Source organism: Hyperolius riggenbachi, chromosome 2 (genome assembly GCF_040937935.1).
Source record: "Hyperolius riggenbachi isolate aHypRig1 chromosome 2, aHypRig1.pri, whole genome shotgun sequence".
In the NCBI taxonomy this organism is placed as follows: domain Eukaryota; kingdom Metazoa; phylum Chordata; class Amphibia; order Anura; family Hyperoliidae; genus Hyperolius; species Hyperolius riggenbachi.
This window is the reverse complement of record NC_090647.1, coordinates 249752463-249778834: the sequence shown is the minus strand read 5'-3', so window position 1 is coordinate 249778834 and position 26372 is coordinate 249752463. Positions and strand designations below refer to the sequence as shown.

The 26372-nt window shown below is 44.3% G+C and overlaps 1 protein-coding gene across 1 annotated transcript in view; it reads right to left on the bottom strand.

The window, feature by feature from the left end:
* WSB1 (WD repeat and SOCS box containing 1) overlaps positions 1–16877 on the bottom strand; it is a 31176-nt gene extending 14299 nt beyond the window's left edge. The window contains exons 1-4 of the mRNA XM_068268486.1: positions 16677–16877; positions 13571–13739; positions 11521–11789; positions 5400–5531 (exon numbers count right to left, since the gene is read on the bottom strand). Of these exons, the coding sequence (XP_068124587.1) occupies positions 5400–5531; positions 11521–11789; positions 13571–13739; positions 16677–16716 (610 nt within the window). The 5' untranslated portion in view covers positions 16717–16877. The remainder of the gene's footprint in view (positions 1–5399; positions 5532–11520; positions 11790–13570; positions 13740–16676) is intronic.
* Between the last annotated feature and the right edge of the window lie 9495 nt (positions 16878–26372).

The window sequence follows — 26372 nt, the reverse complement described above, 5'->3', positions numbered from 1 at the left end:
TATAGAAAATGCCATAACTACTTCTTGTGGCAATGCATCCCACATCTTAATCACTCTTACTGCGAAGAACCCTTTCCTAAATAAATGGCTAAAACAATTTTCCTCCATGAACTAATCATGTCCTCTAGTCCTTTGTGAAAGCCAAGGTACAAAAAACTCAAACCGCCAAGCTTCTATATTGCCCTCTGACGTATTTATACATGTTGATTAGATCCCCTCTAAGGCATCTTTTCTCCAGACTAAATAAACCCAGTTTATCCAACCTTTCTTGGTAAGTGAGACCTTCTGTCCCACGTATCAATTTTGTTGCTCGTCTAAAACTGCAATATCTTTCCTGTAATGTGGTGCCCAGAACTGAATTCCATATTTCAGATGTGGCCTTAGAGAGTTAAACAGGGGCAATATTATGCTAGCATCTCAAGTTTTTATCTCCCTTTTAATGCATCCCAAAATGTTATTAGCTTTAGATGCAGCGGCTTGGCATTGAATATGATTATTTAACTTGTTGTCAATGAGTACTTCTAAGTCCATTTTCCAAGTTTGATGTCCCCAACTGTATCCCATTTATTTTATATGACGCTAGACAATTGGTACGACCAAAATGCACGACTTTACATTTTTCAACATTGAACTTCATCTGCCATGTGCCCATACAGCCATCCTATCCAGATCCTGTTGCAATATGTCATCTTCCTGAGGGTTGATTCTGCACAATTTTGTATCTGCAAAAATAGCAGCATTGCTTTCTACTGCATCTACTAGATCATTAATAAATAAATTGAAGAGCACTGGACCCAGTACAGACCCCTGTGGGACCCTACTACTAACAGTCACCCATTTTAAATAAGATCCATTGACCACAACTCTGTTTTCTGTCCATTAGCCAGTTTCCCATCCATGCTCACAGACTTTTCCCCAGTCCTTGCATTCTCAACTTTTGCACCAGACTTTAGTGTTGAACAGTGTTGAAGGCCTTTGCAAAGTCCAAGTATATCACATCTACAGCATTCCCAATATCCACATTAGCGTTCACCACCTCCTATATTATTGATAAGGCATTTATTGGGGTTGCAGGAAAAAAAATAAAGAGAGGGATGATAGTCTATGTGCACATGGGAAGCATGTGTCTTCCCAAGCTAGAAGTCTCAGTTTTACATGAATCTCTTATACAAGTAAAAAACAAACTGGTGTATAAATATGGCTAACAATGCTCAGTAGTGGGAAACAAACACATAGGCACCCGAGCCATAATGCTTAGAGGTGGTAATGTATAAAGTTTAATTCATGTATTTCAAATGACCAACGCTGTTAGATGCTACAGTATTTGTGTCATCTGAATACTTGTCATATTGCTGTTTTATGTCATTTTTGTATATATAGATACAAGATTACATTTTATATAAAAATATTCAGGTCTTAGACTAGTTATTTAATTGGGGAAATCTGTGATACTACAAATATAGGTTATTGATATGGCAGTGGCTGAGCGTACATCTGACCGACCCTAGAAGACCTGACAACCACTTAAGTACCAGCAATCTCTGCCCCCTTAAGGACCAGAAACCGCTGGTACAGAAACGGCGGAATCCCATCGGATAACGACGAATCGCCGCACGTCGGGGAACTTGGGCCACCCACTTTGCCTCCTCTATGACGGCAGAGTCATGTAAGCCGGTCAGGAGCTGCTTTCATTGGCTCCCGATCCGGTCTTTCAATGTATGCCAATGGGAGTTGCTTACATTGAAAGACAGGGCCAGGAGCCAATGAAATCAGATCCTGACCCGCTCACAGGGCTCTGCTGTCAGAGACAGGCAGAGGAAGTGAGTTGCGGCGAGAGACGTCGGGATTAAACGGCAAGATCAGCGGGAGTGACGGAAACTGATTGAAATCTACGCCCTGCCAGCCAGGTGACCACCAAAACAGGGCGTAGATTTCAATTAGCTTGGCACTTAAGTAGTTAATAGAGTTTAGTATTCTCCAAAGTTGGTTCACCTACAGCATTTCACACAGGCACTAAGATAGACCGCACATTTTTTTTTGGGGGGGGGGGGGTTAAAAAATACCTACCCAAAGTAACACTAAGCTGCCTAGTTAACTTACCTGAGGCCTGGTCCAGCCTCCTGTGTAGCCCTTCAGGTCCCTCACAGCTATTCCATTCTTTGTTCAGCAGCTGCCACCCTTTGAAAGTTAGCAACTGAGCCAAGCTGCAGGCCTACTGCGCGCGTATGCAGCTGATGGGAGCACGACTGAGGAGGTCTGCAGCTATTGAAGAGGACAGCTGCTGAACGGACTGTGAGGTAACAGGCTAGAAGAAATCCTAGGTAAGTTAAAAGGACAAAGACCTGTTCAAGCATAAAGCATATACATATATACTAAAATAAATGTTGCATTTTAAAGCATTTCAGAGCAGTGGGAAGGTCTATGGGTATAACATAAAAAAAGCTTTGTCATTTAGAGGCATTTAGGAATGTCTATCTTAACCATGATAAAACATCTGGAATCTTTGTAATGCCTATGAGTGATGCAGCCTGACATTATACAAATGCCATTCCATACAGGAATTTCAGAATGCCTCAGAGCGAGAATTTTGAAGCATTATTTAACCCTTCCATTCACTCCTGTGGACCTCCTGATTGCAAAAGGTTTCAGAACACAGTATTTTTAAATGTCTTATACGTGAATAGGTCTTCAACCCACCTTTGCTGGTATCAACAGCATCAAAACACTAATAGCAATGCAGACAGTATTGTAAGGGTACTGATCTATATTTTACCATGATAAAAAGGAAACTTTCACGAATGGCAACAAGATTGGCAAACTCTTAAGAATCCAATCTCTCAGATTCTGCTAGACACACAGTGGAGGGGCTGTGTATTATATGAAAATAAATATAAGCAAGTTGAAACTTGAAAGCTAAACTGAATGCATAGCAATTCTCAATAAGAACTATAATTTCCTTTAAAGAGACACTGAAGCGGAAAAAAAAAAATAGGATATAGTGAATTGGTTGAGTACTATGAATAATTACTAGAAGATTAGCAGCAAAGAAAATATTCTCATACTTTTATTTTCAGGTATATAGTGTTTTTTCTAACATTGCATCATTCTATAATATGTGCACATTACACAACACTCAGCATTCAAAATGAGTCTTTCAGAGCAGTCTGTGAAGTAATGACCTCTCCTCTAGCAGAGAAAAAGTAAATAGTCCAGCCCAGGAACAGTTGAGATAATAAAAGTCAGATAACAGCCCTCTCCACGACTAACTTAGTCGGAGAGCTTAAAGAGACTCCGTAACAAAAATTTTAGCAGTATTTCTCATATTCTCCAAGTTCCTAAGGCTGTTCCATTGTGCTCTGGCTTACTGCAGCACTTTCTACTTGCAAGGTCTTTGTAATAAATCAACTTATCTTTCCCCTGTCGGCTGTGTCTGGAAGGCTGCCAACTCTTCAGTAATGTGAACAAGTTAACCCCTTCCACGCCCCTCTAGTGCTCCTGTGATGATTATTCCTTACAGACAATGTCCCTGCTCTCACTGTCAGCTTGTCTGCCATCTGTGAGGCTGATAAACACAGACTGATAAACTGAACAAAGAACAGCTGGCTAATGAGGAAGCTGCCTGTCAGGCTGACAGGAGTGCAGACCCAAGACTACAGGCTCTAAAGACACAGCTTGTCATGCTTCATTGACACAGAGCTCTTTCAAAACTTGCACATAACCTTTGGAGACTGAATTCAATGTGTAACCCACTGAATTCTCTGTGTACTCACAGTGTATTAACTGAGTTCACTGCTCTGCTGATGTACTTCGTGTTTTGGTGGCCATCTTTTCTGTTTACAAAACAGTTTATAAAAAACAGTTTTTTTACCCTCTTTATTGCAGCGGAGAGCAGCAAAAATAATACAGAGGGGGCTAGGAGATGACCCCAAACAGGCAGGGATGTTTGTTTATACTTAAATTTGTGAATACAGATTCTCTTTAATGGCTTGTTTGCATAGAGATAACAACTGGAGTTTCTCAACTCTTAAGGTGGCCATACACTGGCCCGATTCGCCGTCGCTTCGACAGCAGATTCGATCACTGGGATCGAATCTGCTGCTACACGCCGAATTTCGATCCTTTTCGTCCGATCCCGTCGATCGCTCCGTGCGGAAAATTAGCGTTTATCGCCCGCGGGTAGGGAGCGCGTCGCTAGCGGTGTCCGAGTGCCCGACGACCGACGCAATAGAGCCGCATACATTACCTGCTCCGCCGGCACGTCTACGCCCGGTCACCGCTGGTCTCCGCCATGCTTCAGTTCCTCCGGCCCGGCAGGAAGTTTAAACAGTAGAGGGCGCTCTACTGTTTAAACTTCCTGCCGGGCAGGAAGAAGTAAAGCATGCCGGGGCCGGAGACCAGAGCGGAGACGGAGCAGCGGTGACCTGGGGACTGGAGTTGCGCCAGCGGAGCAGGTGATGTATGCGGGAGCGGCGGCAGCACCACCACCAGATTGTGAACGGTTTCAGGCTGAAATCGGTTCACGATCTGTTTGCAGTAAAGGTAGCCATACGATCCCTCTCTGATCAGATAGGGATCTGTCAGTTGGTCGAATCTGATGGCAAATCGACCAGTGTATGGCTACCTTTCCTGTACTGGAAACAATTACACTGATGTATCTGATCTTAATGTTTTATTTCTTAGCTGCGCTACACATACAAATCATAATATTTTTTTCCGCTTCAGTGTCTCTTTAACAGTGAACCGATTACTGTGAATTTCACTTAGTTTACAAACTAGAGAATATATTGTTCCAGGATGTTCATGACTAGTTAACCGGTTATGCTGCTACGGTGAAAATATACAAGCATATGGGGACCATAAGCTTGTCTAAATGGTCACTGGCCTTTAATTGTAAATGATAAGTTCACATCTGTGCATTAGTGGTTCACAGGGCCGGTTCTAGCTACAATGGTACCCTGGGGCAAAATAAATCCGGGGCCCCCCTCCCATATAAGTCAGATGTTCCAGCAGCCACAATGTCATAAGGTGGAAAGGGACACTTGGGGACCTCTATAGCTGCAGGGGCCCTGGGGCAATTGCCCCCTTTACCCATTTGGAAGCGCTGGGCCCGGTGGTGCGGCGGATTCTGTTGAAATGATGGGCAGCAGGCAGTGTGCTGTGTGACTGTAGTTGCAGTATAGCATACTTGTACGTAATGTATGCGTGGTTACGCATTTGCTACACGCAACGTGATTTTTTTCAACACTACTATGAATCTTTTTCAGGATGTGCAATATGCATAGTGTGAGAGTGCACCTATACTAGACCACAATGTATAAAGGCAAGTCTGTACAAAAAACACATACTGTACTAATATAAAAGAATTCAAAAACTACATAAAATATGAAGAAATAACATACCATCATCTTTAAGGTCCCAGACCCTGAGGGTTTTGTCTCTGGAAGCAGAAACAAGTATAAGGCTGCCATCTGGGGCAAAGGTCAAATCTCTTACAATCTCGGTATGATCCATAAGATTAAGGAGGAGCTTTCCTGGGAAAGAGAAAAACAAGGAGGGGGAGGCGCAGGTTAATGTAAACAAAAAAAAACTGCTATCCCCCAGCCACCTCTTACAATATTTAGTGATAAAGATGGTAATCGTGCATGCAAAACTTTTTCTGCTGTTATGGTTTGGAATTATCACATACCTTACGAGCACTGGCCCTTTAATTGCCATTGCCATCAGCTGGCAAAATTGTTGCATGCTGGGGGAAGGGGGGGGGGGTCTTTTTATCTATAATATATTCCTACTCTTTCCTTTATGTCCCCCACCTGACAACATAATACAGTGCACTTCCTAGTATAGACCTCTGAGTGTCTGAAGACTCTGGGAGGACGGCAGGTAAAGAATACACAATTAGCAAGAGGAGAAGAGAAAAAAAAAAAAAAAAAGGGGGGGGGGGAGCGAGGGAGGAAATTGTCAGGATTAGCTTCATTCAAAGGTAACCAAGATGGAAACTGTCTAGAATAGGATTCTCTGCTTTTCCTTTATAAAATTCACAGGAATCATAACGTGAACAGAGCAATACATCTGTTATCTAAGTAGAACTAATATATACATACGATTTTTATTTCTAGGTTAGCATGGGTGTAACTTCTTTTTCAAAGAAAACCTTTAACTACAAAAAGTTCCCCTGGGGGGTACTCCCCTCAGTAGGGGGAAGCCTCTGGATCCGATCGAGGCTTCCCCCGTCCTCCTGTGTCCAACGCCAGTCTCGTCGTGCCCCTCCAAACAACGGGCATGTAAATATTTACCTCCCCAGCTGTAGCGCAGGCGCAGTATCCGCTCGGAGATAGGCGGAAATACCCGATCGCTGTCGGCACGCTCTACTGCGCAGGCACAAGTCACCTGTGCCTGCGTAGTAGAGCGGACCAGACAGAGAGCGGGTATTTCCGCCCATCTCCGAACCGTTTGCCGCAACAGCGCCCCTGCTGGAGCCAGGAATGATAAATAAATCAGCGCTTATCAGGCTTGTCGAGGGAGGATTGCCGGACACTTCGTGGGAGCCATTGCTGGATTGCCTGCAACTAGAGCAGAGGGGGAAGCCTCATTGGGACCCTGAGGCTTCCTCCTGCCGAGGGGAGTATCCCCCAGGGGGATTTTTTTTAAGTACCTAACCCCTTCAAGACCCACGAACCACGGGGATTTTTTTTGTTTATAGAGTCTCTTTAACCACTTGAGGACCGCAGTGTTAAGGCCCATACACATGTCTGATTTCCGCGAACGACGGGTCGTTTGAACGTCCCGTCGTTCGCCCGCTAAATCGGGCGTGTGTACAGACTATCATTCGTTTGATAAGAGTGGGTTTGAGCGATCCGCCCGGCGAATCGCTCAAACTCACTCTTATCAAACGAACGATAGTCTGTACACACGCCCGATTTAGCGGGCGAACGACGGGACGTTCAAACGACCCGGTGTTCGCGGAAATCAGACGTGTGTATGGGCTTTTAAACCCCCCTAGTGACCAGGACATTTTTTGTTAAAATGCCCACTGCAGCTTTAAGGCCAAGCTGCAGGCCCGCACAACATAGCACACAAGTGATTCCACCCCCCTTCCCCCCCACCAACAGAGCTTCCTGTGAGGTCTGATCCCCGCACAAGGATTTTTTTTTCACAAATATTTTTATTATTTTTAAATAAGTTTATTCCCCCCCCCCCTTAAACCCTCCCTCTTCCCCCGCTAGCCAATCATTGTGAGCCTATGACAGCGGATCACCGCTGACACTCTGGAGGGGACAGCCGTGTCACACAGCTGTCCCCTGTACAGCGCTGCTGCAGATCGCAGCTCTGTACAAAGTAATTAGACGGCGTATCGCCGCTGGGAGACTGAAGGTGGAGTGGAGCACTGCCTTCCAAGCAGGAGATACGCACGCAGCGTGTGCACGATCTCCTGCTAGCCCCATAGACAGCCGTTCAAGCCAAACTGCGTGGAGCGGTCCTGGGGCTGCCGCACTGCTCACGCCAATTGGCGTGGAGCAGTCGGCAACTGGTTAAAGCCCTAGTCAATCCTCTGATTTGTTAAAAGTAAATTTGTAGCAAATCGAACCAAACAACAGATACTCACCTAAGAAAGGGGAAAGCTGTAGGTCCTATAGAGCTTTCCCGTTCTCACGACCCCCCCCATTCTCGTGCTGGATCCCCGATTCAAATCTCCCACTGCAGGAGACTTCGGAAGGGAGCACTCAGGCTCCTGAAGTCGGGGGGCTCCTTACAGCGCATGCACATGTACGGAGCGGCCCATCTTAGGAAGCACTCAGGCTCCTGAAGACTTGGGCAGCAGTGGAGAGCAGTCTCCGTCAAAGCCTGCTAACAGGGGGATCCAGCGATGGAATGCGGGGACCATTAGGAGAATGGGAAGGCTTTATGGCTTTAGGTGAGTATCTGTTTTTATTTTCATTTCATACTCCCTTTAAATGCATATGGCAATAAATTTGTATTCACAATGTTTTGGGCACCGCATGTCTGTACTTTTGCAATAAAGTACAGTATAAGGTATTTAAAAATGTATATCAATGGCCCGGATTCAGGTAGCTCTTCTGTGTTTTCTCACAGGAGATGTATTCCATCTTATCTACAAAGTATGTTTTAAGCACCTACCAAAAGAAAAATTATTAAAGTATAAAGAAAAAAGTAACTAAAGATATTGGAGACAACTTATTTGAATTACTTTTTTGTTTGGTTTGTAAATTAGTATAATGGGCCAATCAAATGTAATGCCTGTACTACATTTTGTTTTTATCCATTAGGGTGAATGAATGTCCAGGTATGATCTTTTTGAAATGTGTCTTTATCCTACTAATTAATTTTTCTTCTCTGATTGAGCGAATAGAACCACAGCTCACAGACTAAACCAGCGATCTTTACTTTTATGGCAAGAGAGGTTGGTGCACCTAAGGAATTCCACTCACTTATCTGCAATTTCAGCTTCTTGGGGGAAAACAAAAAGAAAAAAAAAATTTCACCCAACGCTGTACACTGCCAATCACTACAGCAAAGGTTCTCAAACTTGGTGCCGTGAGCATCTCCAAGTCACATGTCCCTATTGCCCTGTAGAACTTGGCATCAGAGCTAGGATGCAGGGCTGGCTGTGCCAGAGTGCAGCTTGTGAGTAAATGTCTCCCCGACCCCTCTACAGTGTTTGACAGCACAGTGGGGGGCAAGGGGGAGAGGTTTAATAGGAGACTGGCTAGAAAGTAGACTTGCTTTGCCACCCCCCAGAGTGAGCTAGTATGTGAACCAGAGGAAAGCCAATAATGCAGGCCATATCTGTATCAAACCACAACGTGTAAAATTGGCAAATAGACTTAAGAGGTTGGCACTGCCCCCCCCCCTCCCCTCCCCCCCAAATACATTTCATATCATTTTATTACTGGTGCTGACTAAGTCTAAGAACTGCCACTTCCTCCCCGCCCATATTCAACGTTCTGCTCAGTCGATTATTACGACTGGGCAGAACAGGGCCACAGGGGGCGGGAGGATGGTGCTGTGATAGTTACCGCACCGATAATAAAACACTATTGAAAGTTTACGGGTTTCAGGGGTAATTTAAGCACCATTAAGTTTCTCACAACTACAACTATATCAAAGATTTGTAAGCTAAAACTTTAGAATGCAACTGCCAAAGAATTAGCAAAAAAGAAAAGAAGAGGACCAAACCAGTATATGCTGCTTAAAAAACTGCACAATTACAAATTCAATAAAACCCATACACCCACAATTGTGAGAACATATGTCAAGAAATAACCTGACACGATTTTTGTACTGCAATACAATACATAGTGCTGTATGTGTCACAGGACACCTACGGGTACATCAATCGAATGGCGTTAGTGCAAAATAAGGATAATGCATACATAAATCCTCTCATAGTTCATTACTACACCCATCAATATTGCACATATATGGTAAACACCTCACCCAAGCCTCTGGGAGGAAGCCAGAAAATGTATTAAGTACAGTAATGGCATAACCACTCAGAGGGTAGATAGGCGTGACCAATATGATCTGGGGGCGGGGGGGGGGGGAAAGGTTATAATAATGCAATATTATCTATTGCATACACCTATACATCCCATGCGAGGAAGCCATAATAGTACGAGTCTAATTGGCTATAACCACTCAGAGGGTACATGGGTGTAACTGCCAAAGAAATGGCATATTTAATATAAACAGCCCAACTGTGCCAATTATAAAAATAAATAAATGACTGCTACTATAATTGACCAAATGAGCAAATAATACAAAGCTCAAAGTGCACTCCCTACTATTTGCCTTCCCTTACCTCTAGGTTATCAGTTTGATTTGATTGCAAACATTAAGCACTAAAGTTTATCATGAAACCTTTAAACACAAAGGCTCAAAAGCGCAAACAGAATTATTTATCACAAAGTCATTTTGTGCCTCAAACTGAAATGTAACTGATGAAAGAAACCACTGGAAAAGTCCCTAGCCACAAACACTAACAGGAAATCAGACACTCCAGTCACTTTCAGGAACACACATTTGAATAAAAAACAAACAGACAAACCAAAAACCCTTGTATCACAGGTGCAGCAAACATTCTCCAATGAAGTTCATGGCAACCACATCATGTTAGCATCAACTTGAACACCCACAGTAAAAATAACTGCTTCATATACCATCTAGATCAGCGTTTCCCAACCCAGTCCTCAAGGCCCACCAGTAATACAGGTTTTGTGGAAATCCACAGAGGTAGTTAAATTAGCAAAGCTAATGCAACCCTTACCCCACCTAACATATGCTGTTGGTGTGCTTTGAGGACAGGCTTGAGAAACACGGATCTTGATAAATGAGAACCTTAACAGAGGTCAAAAGCCTGCCACTCATTACCGTCTATGTAATAGATCCAATGAGTGGGATGAGGAAAACACTTGGACTCAACCAATCACAGGAGATGGTGCGAGGGACAGAAAAGCAGTTTGGGTCTTTTATTTCAATTGCATAAATGTAAACTGAGTATTGAGGCACAAGCACATTCCAGAAATAGAAACAAAGCAAGTGTTTTTTTCATAGACTGTTGCAACATACAAAGTAACTTATTTTGTTAAATTAGCAGCTAGCAGTCCATCAAGGCCTCTTTCACATGGGAGGCTAAACTGTGCATTTGTCAGGCAGTTCAGCCTCACCATATGTCAATCACACAGCACCTTCCTGCTGCAAGTTAATGCAGAAGGGTGGCAGCATCTGTAAACCCAGGTTACTCAGCATCTAAAATAAAAACAGACCAGGCCGCGTCTGTGCTCAGACATGACTCAATGCCTCTCCACAGCCTGTGCCAAGCTCGAGCTGGCCAGAGGGCAGGAGCAGCTGACAGGTCTTCCTTTAGACTCCCGTGTAAGAGAGGCCCAAGCCATCTGCAAGTAGTATATTCCAGATTTTCTGATGAAGGATGGGCTGAAAGCATGTTGATGTTTTGCCTGCTGAGCAAACTTAAAATTATTGCCATCATTCATATCTTAAAATTCTAATTACAAATAACTTTGTACACAAATTGCGGGTTAAATATTTTATGCAGGATTTAGGCCAGAAGCTAGATCCCTCAAAAATAAATAAGAAACAGAATAATGTCGGCTCAGATAGACTATACATACAGAAGATTCTTTCCCTGCACTAGGAGTTTTGCTGCATGCAATTATGATAGAACACCACCCAAGGGTATAAAAGAAACCTTACGTCTTATACAAAAATGTAGATTTCTGTTTTCAAATGAAGGTCCAATACCAGGTGAACTACATGTCCCCTCTCTAAATGAGCGTGTTTGGGATCAGAAGCTTTATTTGCCAAGTTTCTACTGCATTACTCTATGGTGAGACCCCTCCCGTTCTTTACCCACATCTATGGAACCGTGTACACTGCATGGCACTGCATGAGTGTTTGTATTAGATGATGCCCAACAACGAGTGCAGGTCTGTACACAGCTTTTGGACTTCATTAAAATGCGAACAATTAAACCCTACATACCTGTATAAACATCCCAGATTTTGATGCGTCCATTGCCCAGCCCTGTGGCAAGTAGAAGTTGATCCTGGCCAAACTTGAAACGGTGCCATTCTATATTTACACAGCGACTCTGCTTTTCAGGCACAGAGGACCCAAATGCTAAGCTCCATACAATATCCCCACAGTCTATAGTATGCTCCTGTGGTTTGGTTTTCTGTGCCACGTCACTGTTCTGTCTTGACAGCCTTCCATTTGTCAGGTTAATGCTATTTTTTGTATTGCCAGCAGCGCTGAAACAGTAAAATTGGGAAAAAAAATTTTAGGTCATAAAAATTACCGAAATCCAAGTTTCCTCTTACATGGTGTAGAATGCCAGGAGTCAATTACTATATTTTAATCCCTTACAGAATCACGTGCAGCTGATGAGTCATCACCAACAGCCTTTCATAATGTAGGATCATCACATACACAAAATTACAAGTGATAAAATCAGTTCTGAGTAGTTTTAAATGATTACAAATGTATGAAGGGAAGATAGAAGAGGAGGTGGGGACGGAGCAAAAATCCAAACTTCTTACCATATGCATCATTTAAAAATAGTATAAATTATCACAGATGCAATATTTTTATTTTTAGTAAGAGAATGGTAGGAAGGCCACGTAAAATGACCCTGACATTCCAGTATACAGTAGGTGTGAAATCCTAGGTATTAACAGCTGCCAAATGCGTTATGAGAAAGGATGACACTGTGCCTGAAGCCTCTGTCATCCCCTAGCTTCATGTTAACAGAGGGCTCAGTATCATAAGAGACATATGATTGGCACTCATTTAACTACTTCATACTGTCACTGTCAGTACAATCATTTTCCAATCCTGAAGCATGCTTTTACCTTTTTTGCTGGGAGTCTCTCCAATTATAGCAATTACATAGCTTACCCAATCCAGTTTATTAAAAAAAAAATTTTCAAGAATTTATACAAACTTACGGTACCTATCTTCACCAATGCCACACAGTCCTATAGTAATTTGGGTCACTTCCTATAAACTCTTTCCAGTCAACCTACAGGAACTCCATATTACCAGTGTAATTAGAAGGTATGGCTCTGTCTTGCTCCCTCTGGCACATTGGTCTGTCACTACCACCTTGTGCCATATTGCCTTATGTCCTCTTACTCTCTTCTTTCTGCATGTTCCATACATCAGCCTACAGCACTGATTCTACCTAAACGCAAATTACTACACTTTTGCTAGTTTACATTTAAAGAATGTGCAAAGTCACATTTTCCAGCCCCCAACGCCCCTTCCCACACCAGTTCCTGCTTCCTGAATTTGAGGCGCTACCCGTGTGACTACCACCCTCCTCATAGGGACAAACTGAAAAAGGTTACATAGAAAGTAAAGGGGGCCATACACCTATAGAATTGCAGCAGATTCAACCATCAGATAGATTTCTGTCAGATGCCTGTCAAGTCCACTCTGACAGGAATCTGATGTGTTCCACACACTAGGAATAAAATCTATTGGAAATCATCTAAATGCATTATTGGACCATTAGATCCAATGCAACTCTATGGGCCATGGATCTGCTACCAGATAGATTGACCTAGATCTTGCATTCTGTTAGATAGATCAAATCCATCGAAATTGGCCACAAATCGATCTGAAAGAATTGATTTCTGATCAAACGATTCTATAGAATTGATCGTTCGATGGTTGAATCGACCAGTGTATGGCCCCTTAAGAGCTACTTCCTCCTCAAGGCCGAGCGCCTAGTTCACAGTGCTCAGTTGCACTGCAGAATAATTCTGCATGTCAACTCACAGCTCACAATTTTATGGGGCTTTTCACAATACTGCGTTGTAATGGACAACTTTATTCTACCTCACTGCATGCAGGCCTTCTATCAAAGTCTATGGCCAGTCTCCATTGCAGCTCACACTCATAACACATGAGTTATGCTACTGACCACTGTGAATCCAGCCTAATATTCAATAACATGGTATCTCAGACTGTATTCTGTTTTTCCAATAAAGAAGTTTGTAAACAAATGCAAAATAACAGATTTACTTACAATTTTTTAAGGCACTGAGACCAAGGGACCAGTTTCACAATACGATGACCCTGAGACCAAGCAAAATAGGAGCCATCTGGAGCAAAAGCCACTGTCCAGTTTTCACGGCCATACTTCTGTTCAAATGGAGAAGTCGGTGATATAAGCTCCCCAGTGGCCCGTGATCTCGCTGAAATAAGATATTACAATGGTTATTTTATTTCTTTTTTAATACCAGATAAGTAAATCTCTCACAATTGAAATTTCCTTGCCACTAATGTCATCATCCTTTTAATGGAAAATGTGTACAACAAAGTAATGTGCATGATTGTATGAGGCGGGATTCAAACAACAGAACAACTCTGGGCATTAGAGAATTCACATGGGAAGAAAAGGGTGACAAGTTCCCAGGAATCCCAGGTCACCACATCCCCTTACAATAAAGGTGACCATACATCAGGCCGCTAAGTGCATGCCCAGTCGACTATGTGACCAAATTTGGCCTGAATCAAACCGCTATTAAAGAAGGCGTCCTTTTTATTTAAAAAAAAAAAAAATGTTCATGCACAGGCAGCGCAGGGCAATTTTACCAGTACTAATGCAAGGGAGGGCAAAGCCTCTCACACTATTACCATACGTGTTATGGTAATTCGCATTACCACAGCAACGTGCACAGTGCGAATCGTGCATGGCTCTCCTGACGTTAGTAACAGTAAAATTACTGCACGCTCCCTGTGCATGGCAAATTTACCAGGCTTTAGCGCATCAGGCCCTTAACTGGTACACTAATGCATGCGCTAACACGTGCTTACATTAAGAACTATGGTTGTGGGGGGAGAGCAGCGTTTTCTTGATGTCTATGTTTAGGGTACCCTCAAGATTGCATATCCTTTCTTAACGCTCATAACTACTTTAAAGAAAACCTGTAACAAAGAAAATCTCCCCTGGGGGATACTCGCCTCGGGTGGGGGAAGTCTCCGGATCCTATTGAGGCTTCCCCCGTCGCCCTCGGCGGCAGGGAAAATCCTCCCGGAACGGCGGCAATGTAAATATTTGCCTCCCCGGCTCCAGGGCAGGCTCGGCTCTCCGCATGGAGATAGGCAAAAATAGCCGATCTCCATCAAGTCACCTGCGCAGTAGAGCAGACCCGACACATACGGCTGGAGGAAGCCCCAGGTATGTATATATTTTTTTTTTTTTTAACTGGTCTCTGGTACACTTCATGAGTAACCATAACACTAGCAGGGTGGAAAAAACCAATATGGATATTAGAAGCCAGTCTACACAGATTAGGAGCCGTCTGGAAGGCACCAACTCCACTGAAAGCAGTTACAGGAAAACCCAAAAGATACATGCCAGCTGAAAATTTTGAAAAGCGTGGCAGGAACAGTACATGATCAGCGATGTACAGCATTAAGTACAGTAGTACAAAGCTTGCAGTGCTATCGATACTACATCATGGAATCTGTTTTAACATACATTGGTGCAATCTAGCTGTTCCAAACATTCTAACTTCCTACTTCCTCATAGCAGTTATTTTAGCTTGGCTCTTAATTTTATTCCCTTTCTTACCCTGTGCCTAACACTAAAGCCCCCTACATATGCACTGCTGACAGGCATTACATCCACAGATTGTCTGCTGCCCCCATGGACCTGCGGAGGTCTTGCAGAATATACTCAGCACAAGTAACTACACTGACATTTGAGTGAGTGGCAATAGCCCATTTGACATTTTATGTGCCAGTTTTCTCCTGCACTATAAACGCATCATGTCAACTACTGACTAACAAAGCCATTTGGTCCCATTATGCAGCAGCTGAAAGAAACTTGTTGCACAGCAGTGTGACAGTTCATGTGAAAGGTGCATTACTCTGGTCTTTCTGATTCTTGGCATCTGAAAGCTAACCCTATCACCAGCAAATATGTTATCTATACATGTCCAGATTTTAAGGCATAATCTTAAAAATGTAAGTTTTAAAACCACTGCAAATTAATCTGTTATTCTGAAAGTTTTAAACCGATTAGATTGAAACTCACTGGATTTGATAAAATGTCCATAAATATTTGACAGTTATGTTTTGCATAGGATCTGTCATTTCAATGAATGAAACTTGCCAAGCAATTGAAACTTAAAATGTAAACCAGTAACGACTGTGTCACAAAGGAGACTGAGTCACACCGACTAATTCCTAATCACAGGAACCAACCTAATTAACCAGAGTGACTAGTCGCTTGCTGACAACTAGAGCATTCAAGCTAAGCTACTACTTATAGCAACTCAGCTGCTGCGTATTGAGAACAGCTAACTGTTACCGCATCTTCTTTGCATGCCACTGTTTCACTTGAGTACTAGGTTTCTGGCATAAACTGACAAGGATACCACTATTCCCCTGAAGAGGAGGGTGGTGCTCAGGGAGGGGTGTGCATGCTTCTCTGTGTGTGTGTCATGTGGGGGATGGGAGGCAGCAGGGAGGTTTGGAAGAAGAGGAGTGAAGTGGTTAGGTTGGATGAGAATCAAGAAACAGAAATAGGTTAATTCCATAAATAAATACTGCAGGTGGGAGAAACATATACAATGGCAGCAAGAGAGATTAGGGTTTATTATATCATTGAGCCCTACATCCAAGTTAATTACCATCACACAGGACTGGACTGCAACTACCCATAAAACCACTACACTACTGACAGGTATAAAGAAAACAGCTAAAACGGGTTGAGCAAGAAAATACATGTTGGGGGAAATAAGTCAGAGGTCATGAGGTCAAGTTTAAAGACTGACCTTCCCAGCAGACACTTCCTGCAACCCCCCCCCCCCCTCCAAAAACACACACACACACACACACACACACACACACACACACACACACACACACACACGTACGTGCACAGCAGATAGCCACAGCCCATATCATAAATGAACCTATAACATAACCACAAAGAGGAAAGCCCTGCAATTCCCATCTAAAGTAGCATCTTCCCATACTATGGCGCCATAGGATTATATCTAAACTATAGGCTTGTCAGATCACAGGACTAGTGTGAAAAGAAAAAAATCATCCGCATTGCTGACGTCAGACGGTCGCCCTGCTATTGATTATGAATGATTTCTGAGTCATACTGTACTCACCTATTTCATTTTCGTTTAAAAAATCGGGAAAGCTTGCCATCTAAATAGAAACCAGACGTCGAGGGAAGAACGTTTCACAAAAGACAACGCTAATAAATTGCTGCTCGCTTTACTGAAGCCGATATGTCGCTCACAGCGCTTCCCCCTCTCCCGCCTTCCAATCACTCTCCTCGCCTTGCTCTCTCACAAATGATGGCAAAATGGCTCATACAGTGCGGAAAACTACGACCGGGGTGGAGCCAGCAACCCGCGTTTCCATTGGCTCTAAGGAAAGCTCAAGGCGTTGGCTGCTCTCTGGGGAACGGGCCGAGCACTGCGGCCATCTTACAATTGGGCAATATGCCAGAAGGTGTTGATTTTCACATTTCACACGGCTTAGCTGGCACTGGATAAGCTGAAAGCAGGAATACTTTCCATGGAATCGAGTGAACGCCTGTTGGAGCTTTTATGTGATATAGAGAGCTAACGTACCTCACTGGGGGAGTTCCTTTTTGGAAACCAAATGTATCTGTCCGCTAATTCTTCCTCATTTGTTAATCTTTCAAGGCAGTCTTTAGGCTAAATTGCACGAAGGGCGAGGGTGTAAAAATCGCTAGCATTCTAAAAGCGCTTGTGTAATGAAATCCTATATGAGTGTTCCAATTTTCTGGGTGATTGCTCTTCAATGCAAGGTATAGGAAAATCGCAAAATGCTTTAAGGCCCCATTCACACTTGAGTGGGATTCGTGCGATTCCGGCTCAGCGCAAAACGCTGGGGTAAGGGGTTAACAAGACTTTGGACTGTGTGATGTCAGTGATCAGCTGACTTGTCAGCTGACAAGATGGAGGTGGTCCAATTTAGGGTGTGGTGGTTAGAAGTATTTATTCACTGTGTGCCATTCAATATATGTACACCTGATGAAGGGGATATGCCCCGAAACATGTGTACTACTGGGATTTGATAAAACGCAAGTTTGAAGCCAATTGAGTGCCTCCTTCGTATTTACTACATTGAACCGTGTGTGGAGTGGTGACCCACAGAGGGATTGTGCACCGGCAACATAGACCTGACTAGGCCTATTCCACAGGGACTCGCTGCAGTTTGCTTGTTGTGTTCAAAACGCTAGCGGTCTTTGAAAACCGCTAGCCCATGTAAGCCTATGGCAGTGTTCTCACTGCCGCGTTTGCGTTAGCGTTAACTGCAAACGTGTAACATGCAGCGTTTTGCCGGTGATTTGCGATTGCGATTAGCATGCATAGTACCGCTAATTGCGATCGCTCCCAAAACGCTGCAGTGTTCGGTGATTTTTCCACGTTAATTTCTGAAAAATCACTCCCGCAAAGCACTAGCGGTAATTGCCGGCGTTATGCAGTCTTAGGTGTGAATGGGGCCTAAAAGCGCTTTGAACAGTGATTTTGTGAACGTTTTTCAAGCAAATTTGCTTTAAAAGACATTCAGTTCCTGGCCAGAGTACATTTCTGGTTTGCACACGAAAAAAAAGAAAAACAAAACCGCATGGACTTTTACAAACGTAAATGCCAGGATTCACTTAACAAAATAGCTCAGCGATTGCGATTTGTAGTGTTAACTAGGCGTTACTTACATTTTTTTTTTCTTTGTGGCATGCAAGATGTGGGATGGATTAGTGGTAAGGGTTGTTTTGCAATGCAAACCTGAACTGAAAATGATTGGCTGAGATCAGTTTGCAGAACTTAAAGTGCCCATACACTGGTTCGATTTCAGCGATCAATCGATTCTATAGAATTGCTCGATCAATCAGAAATCGATTCTATCAAATTCCCCATTCGATCGATTTGCAGCCGATTTCGATCGATTTGATCTATCTGACAGGATGGAAGATCTATGTTTATCTGCTGCTACCAGCAGATCGATGGCCCATAGAGTTACATTGTATCTAATGGTCCAATAATGCATTTAGATCGATTTCCAATAGATTTCATTCTGAAATTTATTGGAAATCTGTTCCTAGTGTGTGGCACACATCAAATAGATTCCTGTCAGATTGCACTTGACAGGCATTTGCCAGAAATCTATCTGATGGTCGAATCTGCTGCAAATCTATGAGTGTATGGCCACCTTTGGTCTTGCTCCCTTCCTTCAATTTCTAGAACATAGCTAGAGGGACTGTAAAGGTAGCCATACACTGGCCGATTTGCCAATTAGATCGACCAACTGACAGATCCCTATCTGATCGAATCTGATCAGAGAGGGATCGTATGGCTGCCTTTACTGCAAATAGATTGTGAATCGATTTCAACCTGAAACCGATCACAATCTGTTAAACTGCTCCTGCCGCCTGTCCCCCCCCCCCCCCCCCGTATACATTACTCGAAGCTGGCTCTGGGTCCTCTTCTCCGCGCTGCACGCATCCCAGCATCCTGCACCGCATCCCAGCGTGCACTGTGTCACTCTGTGACCAGGAAGTTCAAATAGAGCGCCCTCTATATGAACTTTGGGTTGCCCGGAGATGCTTGGTTATCTGTTTTTCTGCAGCAAAGTGGGACAGTATATGAATCAGTGGTTTATTTAAATGAACTTTAAAGGGATACTTAAGTCACTCAAAAAAATAAAGTTTTACTTACCTGGGAATTTTACCAGCCCCTGCAGTCGGCTTGTCCCACGTCGGTACTCTATGATGCTCCGGTCACCCGCTGTGGCTCAGTTTAGATTTCGGCAATTGAGCTTGTTGCTGTCCACTGCACCTGCATGGCCCTGGCCATGTGCGTTTTCATTTGCACTCCCGTCAGTGGGAGCTTCATGCGCAGGCGCAGTACGAAAAAATCTGGCCTGCGCATGGTGCTCCAGGCGCTGGTAGCGCGAACGAGGTTGCGCGTTGCATGGGCCGTGCAGGCGCATTGGCCTGTCGTTACTGAAAGTGAAACTGATCTGCGGCGGGGGACCGGAGCATCCTAGAGTACCAGTGCAGGCACAGGCCGACTGCAGGGGGCTGGTAGAACCCCTAAGTAAAACTGCATTTTTTAGAGGAACTGAAAGGTCTAGAAAAAATAAAGAGTTTCACTTACCTGGGGCTTCTGCCAGCCCCCTGCACTCGACCTGTGCCTGTGGTGTGACATACCGATCCTCAGTTCCCATGCCGCGGCTCACTCTCACTTCGCGCAGTGGACGTCCACTGCGCCTGCGCGGCCCTGGCTGCGCGCATCCTCGTTCACACTCCCGTCACCGGGAGAGTACTGTGCAGGTGCACAGTACTATGGAGCGCAAATGAGAATACGCGTAGCCAGGGCGCAGTGGAGGTTAACTTCGAAGTCGGCTTCCACTACGAGAACAAAAGTGAGCTGCGGCTGGGGAACAGAGGATCGGTATGTCACGGCGTGGGCTTAGGTCGGCTGCAGGGGGCTGGCAGAAGCCCCAGGTAAGTGAAGCTCTTATTTTTTTCAGACCTTTGTTTCCCTTTACGTAGTGAGGTTGCTCTCTTGTCGCTGGAAGATATACGTTGGGTTTTTTTAGACAGTAGGTGAGAATGCTTGCAGGCAGGGGCGTAGCAATAGGGGTTGCAGAGGTTGCGACCGCATCGGGGCCCTTGGGCCAGAGGGGCCCCAAAGGGCCCTCCCTCAACTACAGTATTAGCTCTCTATTGGTCCTGTGCTCATAATAATCACTTCTATAGATACTTTGAATTGTAGTAATCATTAACAAGCTGTTCCCCATCCCCTTCTTGCACCTCTGACACTGTAGTTGCCATTGGTAGGTTTTGGTGCATCGTATCAATTGCTATGTATAGAGTGCATGGGGGGCCCCATTGTAAAACTTGCATCGGGGCCCACAGCTCCTTAGCTACACCACTGCTTGCAGGTTTCACCATGTCTAGCTGGGGAGACGGCCATTATTATGCTGCAGATTTGATACTTACCCGGGGCTTCCTCCAGCCCCATAAACACGTCCCGCTCATGCACAGAAGACCACTACTGACGCGACTGAGCCAGTTACTGGGGCTGATTGCGGCTGCACGGCAGACCGACAGAGGACGGCGAGGGACTCAGACGTGCTTATGGGGCTGGAGAAGTATCAAATCTCCAGCATTCATCATCTCTAGTATACTTTAACCATTCAGATGTTTGACATTTAAATCATAACCCCTTTAAACATGGAAACATTGGCAATTTTTTCTTGTCAAAATGCCAAAAGTGTAAAAAAGTTTATGAAAAAAAGATGTGATCACAAGTTTGAACAGTGCTGCAATATTAAAGGATTCTTAGTTCACTCTTTGGCCTGGTGCACACCAAAAACCGCTAGCAGATCCGCAAAATGCTAGCAGATTTTGAAACGCTTTTTCTTCTTTTTCTGCAGCGTTTCAGCTAGCATTTTGCGGTTTTGGGAAGCGTTTTTGGTGTAGTAGATTTCATGTATTGTTACAGTAAAGCTGTTACTGAACAGCTACTGTAACAAAAACCGCCTGGCAAACCGCTCTGAAGTGCCGTTTTTCAGAGCGGTTTGCGTTTTTCCTATACTTAACTTTGAGGCAGAAACGCCTCCGCAATCCAAAATCTGCAGCAGCCCGGGAGTATGCGTTTCTGGAAAACGTCTCCCGCTCTGGTGTGCACCAGCCCATTGAAATACATTACCCAAGCGTATCCGCAGCCGCAAGCGGATCTCAAAATGCAGCCGAACCGCTCTGGTGTGCACTAGGCCTTTATCTACATTACTTCTAGGAATTGCCTTCAGTATCTTCCACATTGGGTATTTAAAGGCAACATGAGGAAAGTAATAACTGCATAACTGGTCAGTGGTGTTTGCAGTGTATTAAATGACGTACACTCTCAAGGTCAAACAGCCCCCTTTTGTCTCTTGCTTAGTTAATATTACACATCAACACAAAGGCAGAATTGTTGCTATGCTGGTACTTCTCTGCAGCCAGAATTGTGTGTTAAACCGACCAGTCTGGAAATAATGAATGGAAACAATTACAATTGTTTCTTTGTAAGTTTTAATGATTTATTTACTTTATTTCATTATTGTCTGGCATTCCTGTTTATTTACTTTATTTCATTATTTTACTGGAATTCATCATCCTATTGTACAACTGCTTTATTAAAATAAAAGATTACCGGTAATGGATACAATTATTGCACTTGTTAATTATTTTGATTTTACATTTTGGCCACTATTTGGCTGCTATCCTGTGAACTGAAAATTCTGTATATGGGTGGTTTTGCTGATTGGAAGCCTGAGATTACTGCAATATTTACACTATAGTATAATAGTTACCGTACATAGCATTCAGTCAGACTACTGATCAAGGACAGAAGTCAATTTACGCATATATCTATTGCAATGTGACTTTATCAGCCCTTTAAAGGACAGCTTTGAGAGAAATGTTTTGATAACTGTTGATGCTACTAAGCATATGATCACTACATATTTTTAGGGGGGATCACATTCAGCACTTCTGTCTCGGTAATACTCTGATCACTTTTCAGGACTTTGTTAAAAGGAACCTGAAGTAAGGAAACTCACTTGAGCTTTGCTAATGACCTATGTAGAGGGAAGGCTCTGGATACCATAGAGCTTTCCCGGTCCTCAGTCTGTCCTGTCGTTCCTGCGCTATCCCCGGTTGAAGTTATTCAACCTGCTAGATCGAATAGCTCTTTGGTACTTCTTGGGCAGCCTTCTGAACTACTTGCGTCCTCGAGTAGTTCCAAAGAGGAGCACATCCATTACTGCCCACAGTATGGATACACTTATCTTCAGAACTATTACCAAAGACCTAGCAGGTCGAATACCTTCAATCGAGGAAGGCGCAGGAATGACAGAAGGACTGGGAGGCTCTATGGTATCCAGAGCCTTTTCTCTATTGGGGTCAATACCAATCCTGCAGTGAGTTTCCTCTTTTCACTGAGTTTTATGTTTATTGTTTAAAAGTGCTTTACTGTACTTGTAGGTTAGACGTTGTTATATATTCCTGTATCCTTGTTATATTTGCCCTTTTTATCCTAGGTGATACTTTCACACCTTTTCAATAAAATGCCTTTTAAAGCATAACTGACCGAGGCAAGACCACCCAAGATGTGCACGTGCAAAGGTATATTCATGATAGATCCACATATGTCAGTGGATTAGGAAAGATGATTTTCCACTACTTCCACTGCCTGTACTCTGAAAATAGGCATTGTGGGGAGGGAGTGCGGCCACTGGACACCAGGGAGATCACTACAGTAGAGGGAGGGGAAACCACTAGATAGTAGACAACAGTTATGCTTGCTGTTTAGGCAGAGGGGGGCCACTGGTACAGTGGGGAAGCCACTGGTACGGAAGGCTCGCTGTATAGGTGAAGGGTAGACTACTAGACACTAGGCATTATTGGGGAGGGGGCAGTGGCATAGCAATAGGGGATGCAGAGGTTGCAACCACACTAGGGCCTCTGGACCCAAGAAACCTACTAGGGGCCCTGCTTCATTCATCCTTTTAGCTTTTCATTGGTGCTTTGCTCAGTTCTATATGTGCATTAAAGAATGATTTCATTAACAAATGGTTTGCCTGCTCTAATTACACCTCTTCCATTGGAGAGGGAGGATGGACCACTATACATTAAGTACACTGTGTAAGGGGGGGGGGGGGCAATAGACACCAGTGAACATGGTCTGGGGGAGATTGGGCCACTAGACACCAGGTACTCTATGTCGGGGAGAACACTATATTCCAGGAAACATTGTATGAGGAAGAGAGTTCCGCTAGACACCAAACAATGCTGTATGGGAGGAGGACCACTAGACATCAGGTACACTATGTAGGGGAGGTGGGACCACTACACACCAGATATGCATTATGATTGAGGGGGACCACTAGACACCAGGGGCCGCTATCTGAAAGAGGGAGGAGGTATCACTAGACTCCAGGAAACGTTATATGGGGGAGGGAGGGGGCCACTAGAAAAGCGATATGGGGATGTTAAATGTAGCAGCCTGGGATTCCACCTTAGGTTTATACTCAAGTCAAACAATTTTTCTGATGTCTGAATGGAAAATTAAGCACCTCTATTTATGCACTTGTTACAGCTTGTATAACAGTGTAAAGTGCTGTACCGTCAAGATAACTCAACACACAGCCATTAAAAAGCACCTCGGGGCAAAAAAACATTTGAATGACAATACATATACAGTGGGATGCGAAAGTTTGGGCAACCTTGTTAATCGTCATGATTTTCCAGTATAAATCTTTGGTTGTTACGATAAAACATGTCAGTTAAATATATATATAGAAGACACACACAGTGATATTTGAGAAGTGAAATGAAGTTTATTGGATTTTCAGAAAGTGCACAATAATTGTTTAAATAAAATTAGGCAAGTGCATAAATTTGTGCTCTGTTGTCATTTTATTGATTCCAAAACCTTTAGAACTAATTATTGGAACTCAAATTGGCTTGGTAAGCTCAGTGACCCCTGACCTACATACACAACTGAATCCAATTATGTAAAAGAGGATTTAAGGGGGTCAATTGTAAGTTTCAATCCTTTTTTTAATTTTCTCTGAAGAGTAGCAACATGGGGGCCTCAAAACAACTCTCAAATGACCTAAAGACAAAGATTGTTCACCATCATGGTTTAGGGGAAGGACACAGAAAGCTGTCTCAGAGATTTCAGCTGTCTGTTTCCACAGTTAGGAACATATTGAGGAAATGGAAGACCACAGGCTCAGTTCAAGTTAAGGCTTGAAGTGGCAGACCAAGAAAAATCTCGGATAAACAGAAACCACAAATGGTGAGAACAGTCAGAGTCAACCCACAGACCAGCACCAAAGACCTACAACATCATCTTGCAGCAGATGGAGTCACTGTGCATCGTTCAACCATTCACCATGCTTTACACAAGGAGATGCTATATGCGAGAGTGATGCAGAGGAAGTCTTCTCTCCAACCACAGCACAAACAGCCGCTTGAGGTATGCTAAAGCACACTTGGACAAGCCAGCTTCATTTTAGAATAAGGTGCTGTGGACTGATGAAACTAAAATTGAATTATTTGGGCATAACATGGGGTGTTATGCATGGAGGAAAAAGAACACAGCATTCCAAGAAAAACACCTGCTACCTACAGTAAAATATGGTGGTGGTTCCATCATGCTGTGAGGCTGTGTGGCCAGTGCAGGGACTGGGGATCTTGTCAAAGTTGAGGGATGCATGGATTCCACTCAGTATCAGCAGATTCTGGAGACCAATGTCCAGGAATCAGTGACAAAGCTGAAGCTGCACTGAGGCTGGATTTTTCAACAAGACAACGATTATAATTAAAAAATCTGTGGTGTGAGTTAAAGAGAGCTGTCCATGCTCGGAAGCCATCAAACCTGAATGAACTAGAGATGTTTTGTAAAGAGGAATGGTCCAATTTAGAATCCAGACTCTTATTGGAACTTACAGGAAGCGTTTAGAGGCTGTAATTTCTGCAAAAGGAGGAACCAATGGCGTTCCTACCATTGGGCGCTGGGGGGCATAGTGCCCGGGTGACTGACAGCCAGGGGGGTGTCGCCCCGACCCCCAATAGTTGCAGAGCAGGAGGGGAAGAGCAGCGCTAGAAGGAGGGGTGACAGGGACAGCGGCGGGGAGGGGGGACAGATCCCCCCCTCCCTCACCTGGGTCCCCTCCTTCTGCCTCTCTTCCCCTCCAAAATGGCAGCGGGCACCAAACGGGCTGGCGGAGAATGCTCACTTCACTTCCGGGTTCCAGCTGCTGGAACGCTGCGTTGCCGTCACGTGCCTCTTCTGTGCCTTCAATGCTGGTCACGGCATTGGAGGCGCAGAAGAGGCACGTGACGGCGATGCAGCGTTCCAGCAGCTGGAACGCGGAAGTGAAGTGAGTATTCTCCGCCTGCCCGCCTGTTTGGTGCTCGCTGCCCCCTCTGTCATTTTGGAAGGGAAGAGAGGCAGAAGGAGGGGACCCAGATGAGGAAGGGGGAGGATCTGTCCCCCCTCCCCGCTACCCCTCCTAGCTATACTGGGGGCCCACTATACTAGCTACACTGGGGGGGCCCACTATACTAGCTACACTGGGGGGGGCAATATACTACCTACACTGGGGGGGCCACTATACTAGCTACAATGGGGGCCACTATACTAACTACACTGGGGGGGCACTATACTAGCTACACTGGGAGCCACTATGGGGGCCACAATACTACCTACACTGGGGGCAGCTATACAGGGGGTCACTATACTAGCTATACTGGGGGCCACTATAATAGCTACACTGGGGGGCACTTTACTAGCTACCTTGGGGCCACTACACTAGCTACACTGGGGGCCACTATACTAGCTACACTGGGGGCCACTATACTAGCTACACTGGGAGCCACTATGGGGGCCACTATACTTACTACCTACACTGGGGGCAGCTATACGGGGGTCACTATACTAGCTACACTGGGGGCAACTTTACTAGCTACCTTGGGGCCACTATACTAGCTACACTGGGGGCAGCTATACTACCTACACTGGGGGCCACTATAGTAGCTAATCTGGGGGCCACTATACTACCTAAAGATCTGATTAAGATGGCGCTGGTGAAGGCTGCCTCGGCACACAGCTCCCTCTTTTTTTCCTGTTTTTCGTTGTTTTTAGCTGTTTTTTTTTAGGGTTTTTTTTTGTCAGTAGTTTCGTAGTCAGTCGTCCTAGCATCTTAAGTTTTAGTTTTAGTTGTTTTAGCAGTTTTTTAGGACAGTTAGTAGCTTTTAGGTGTAGGTGCAG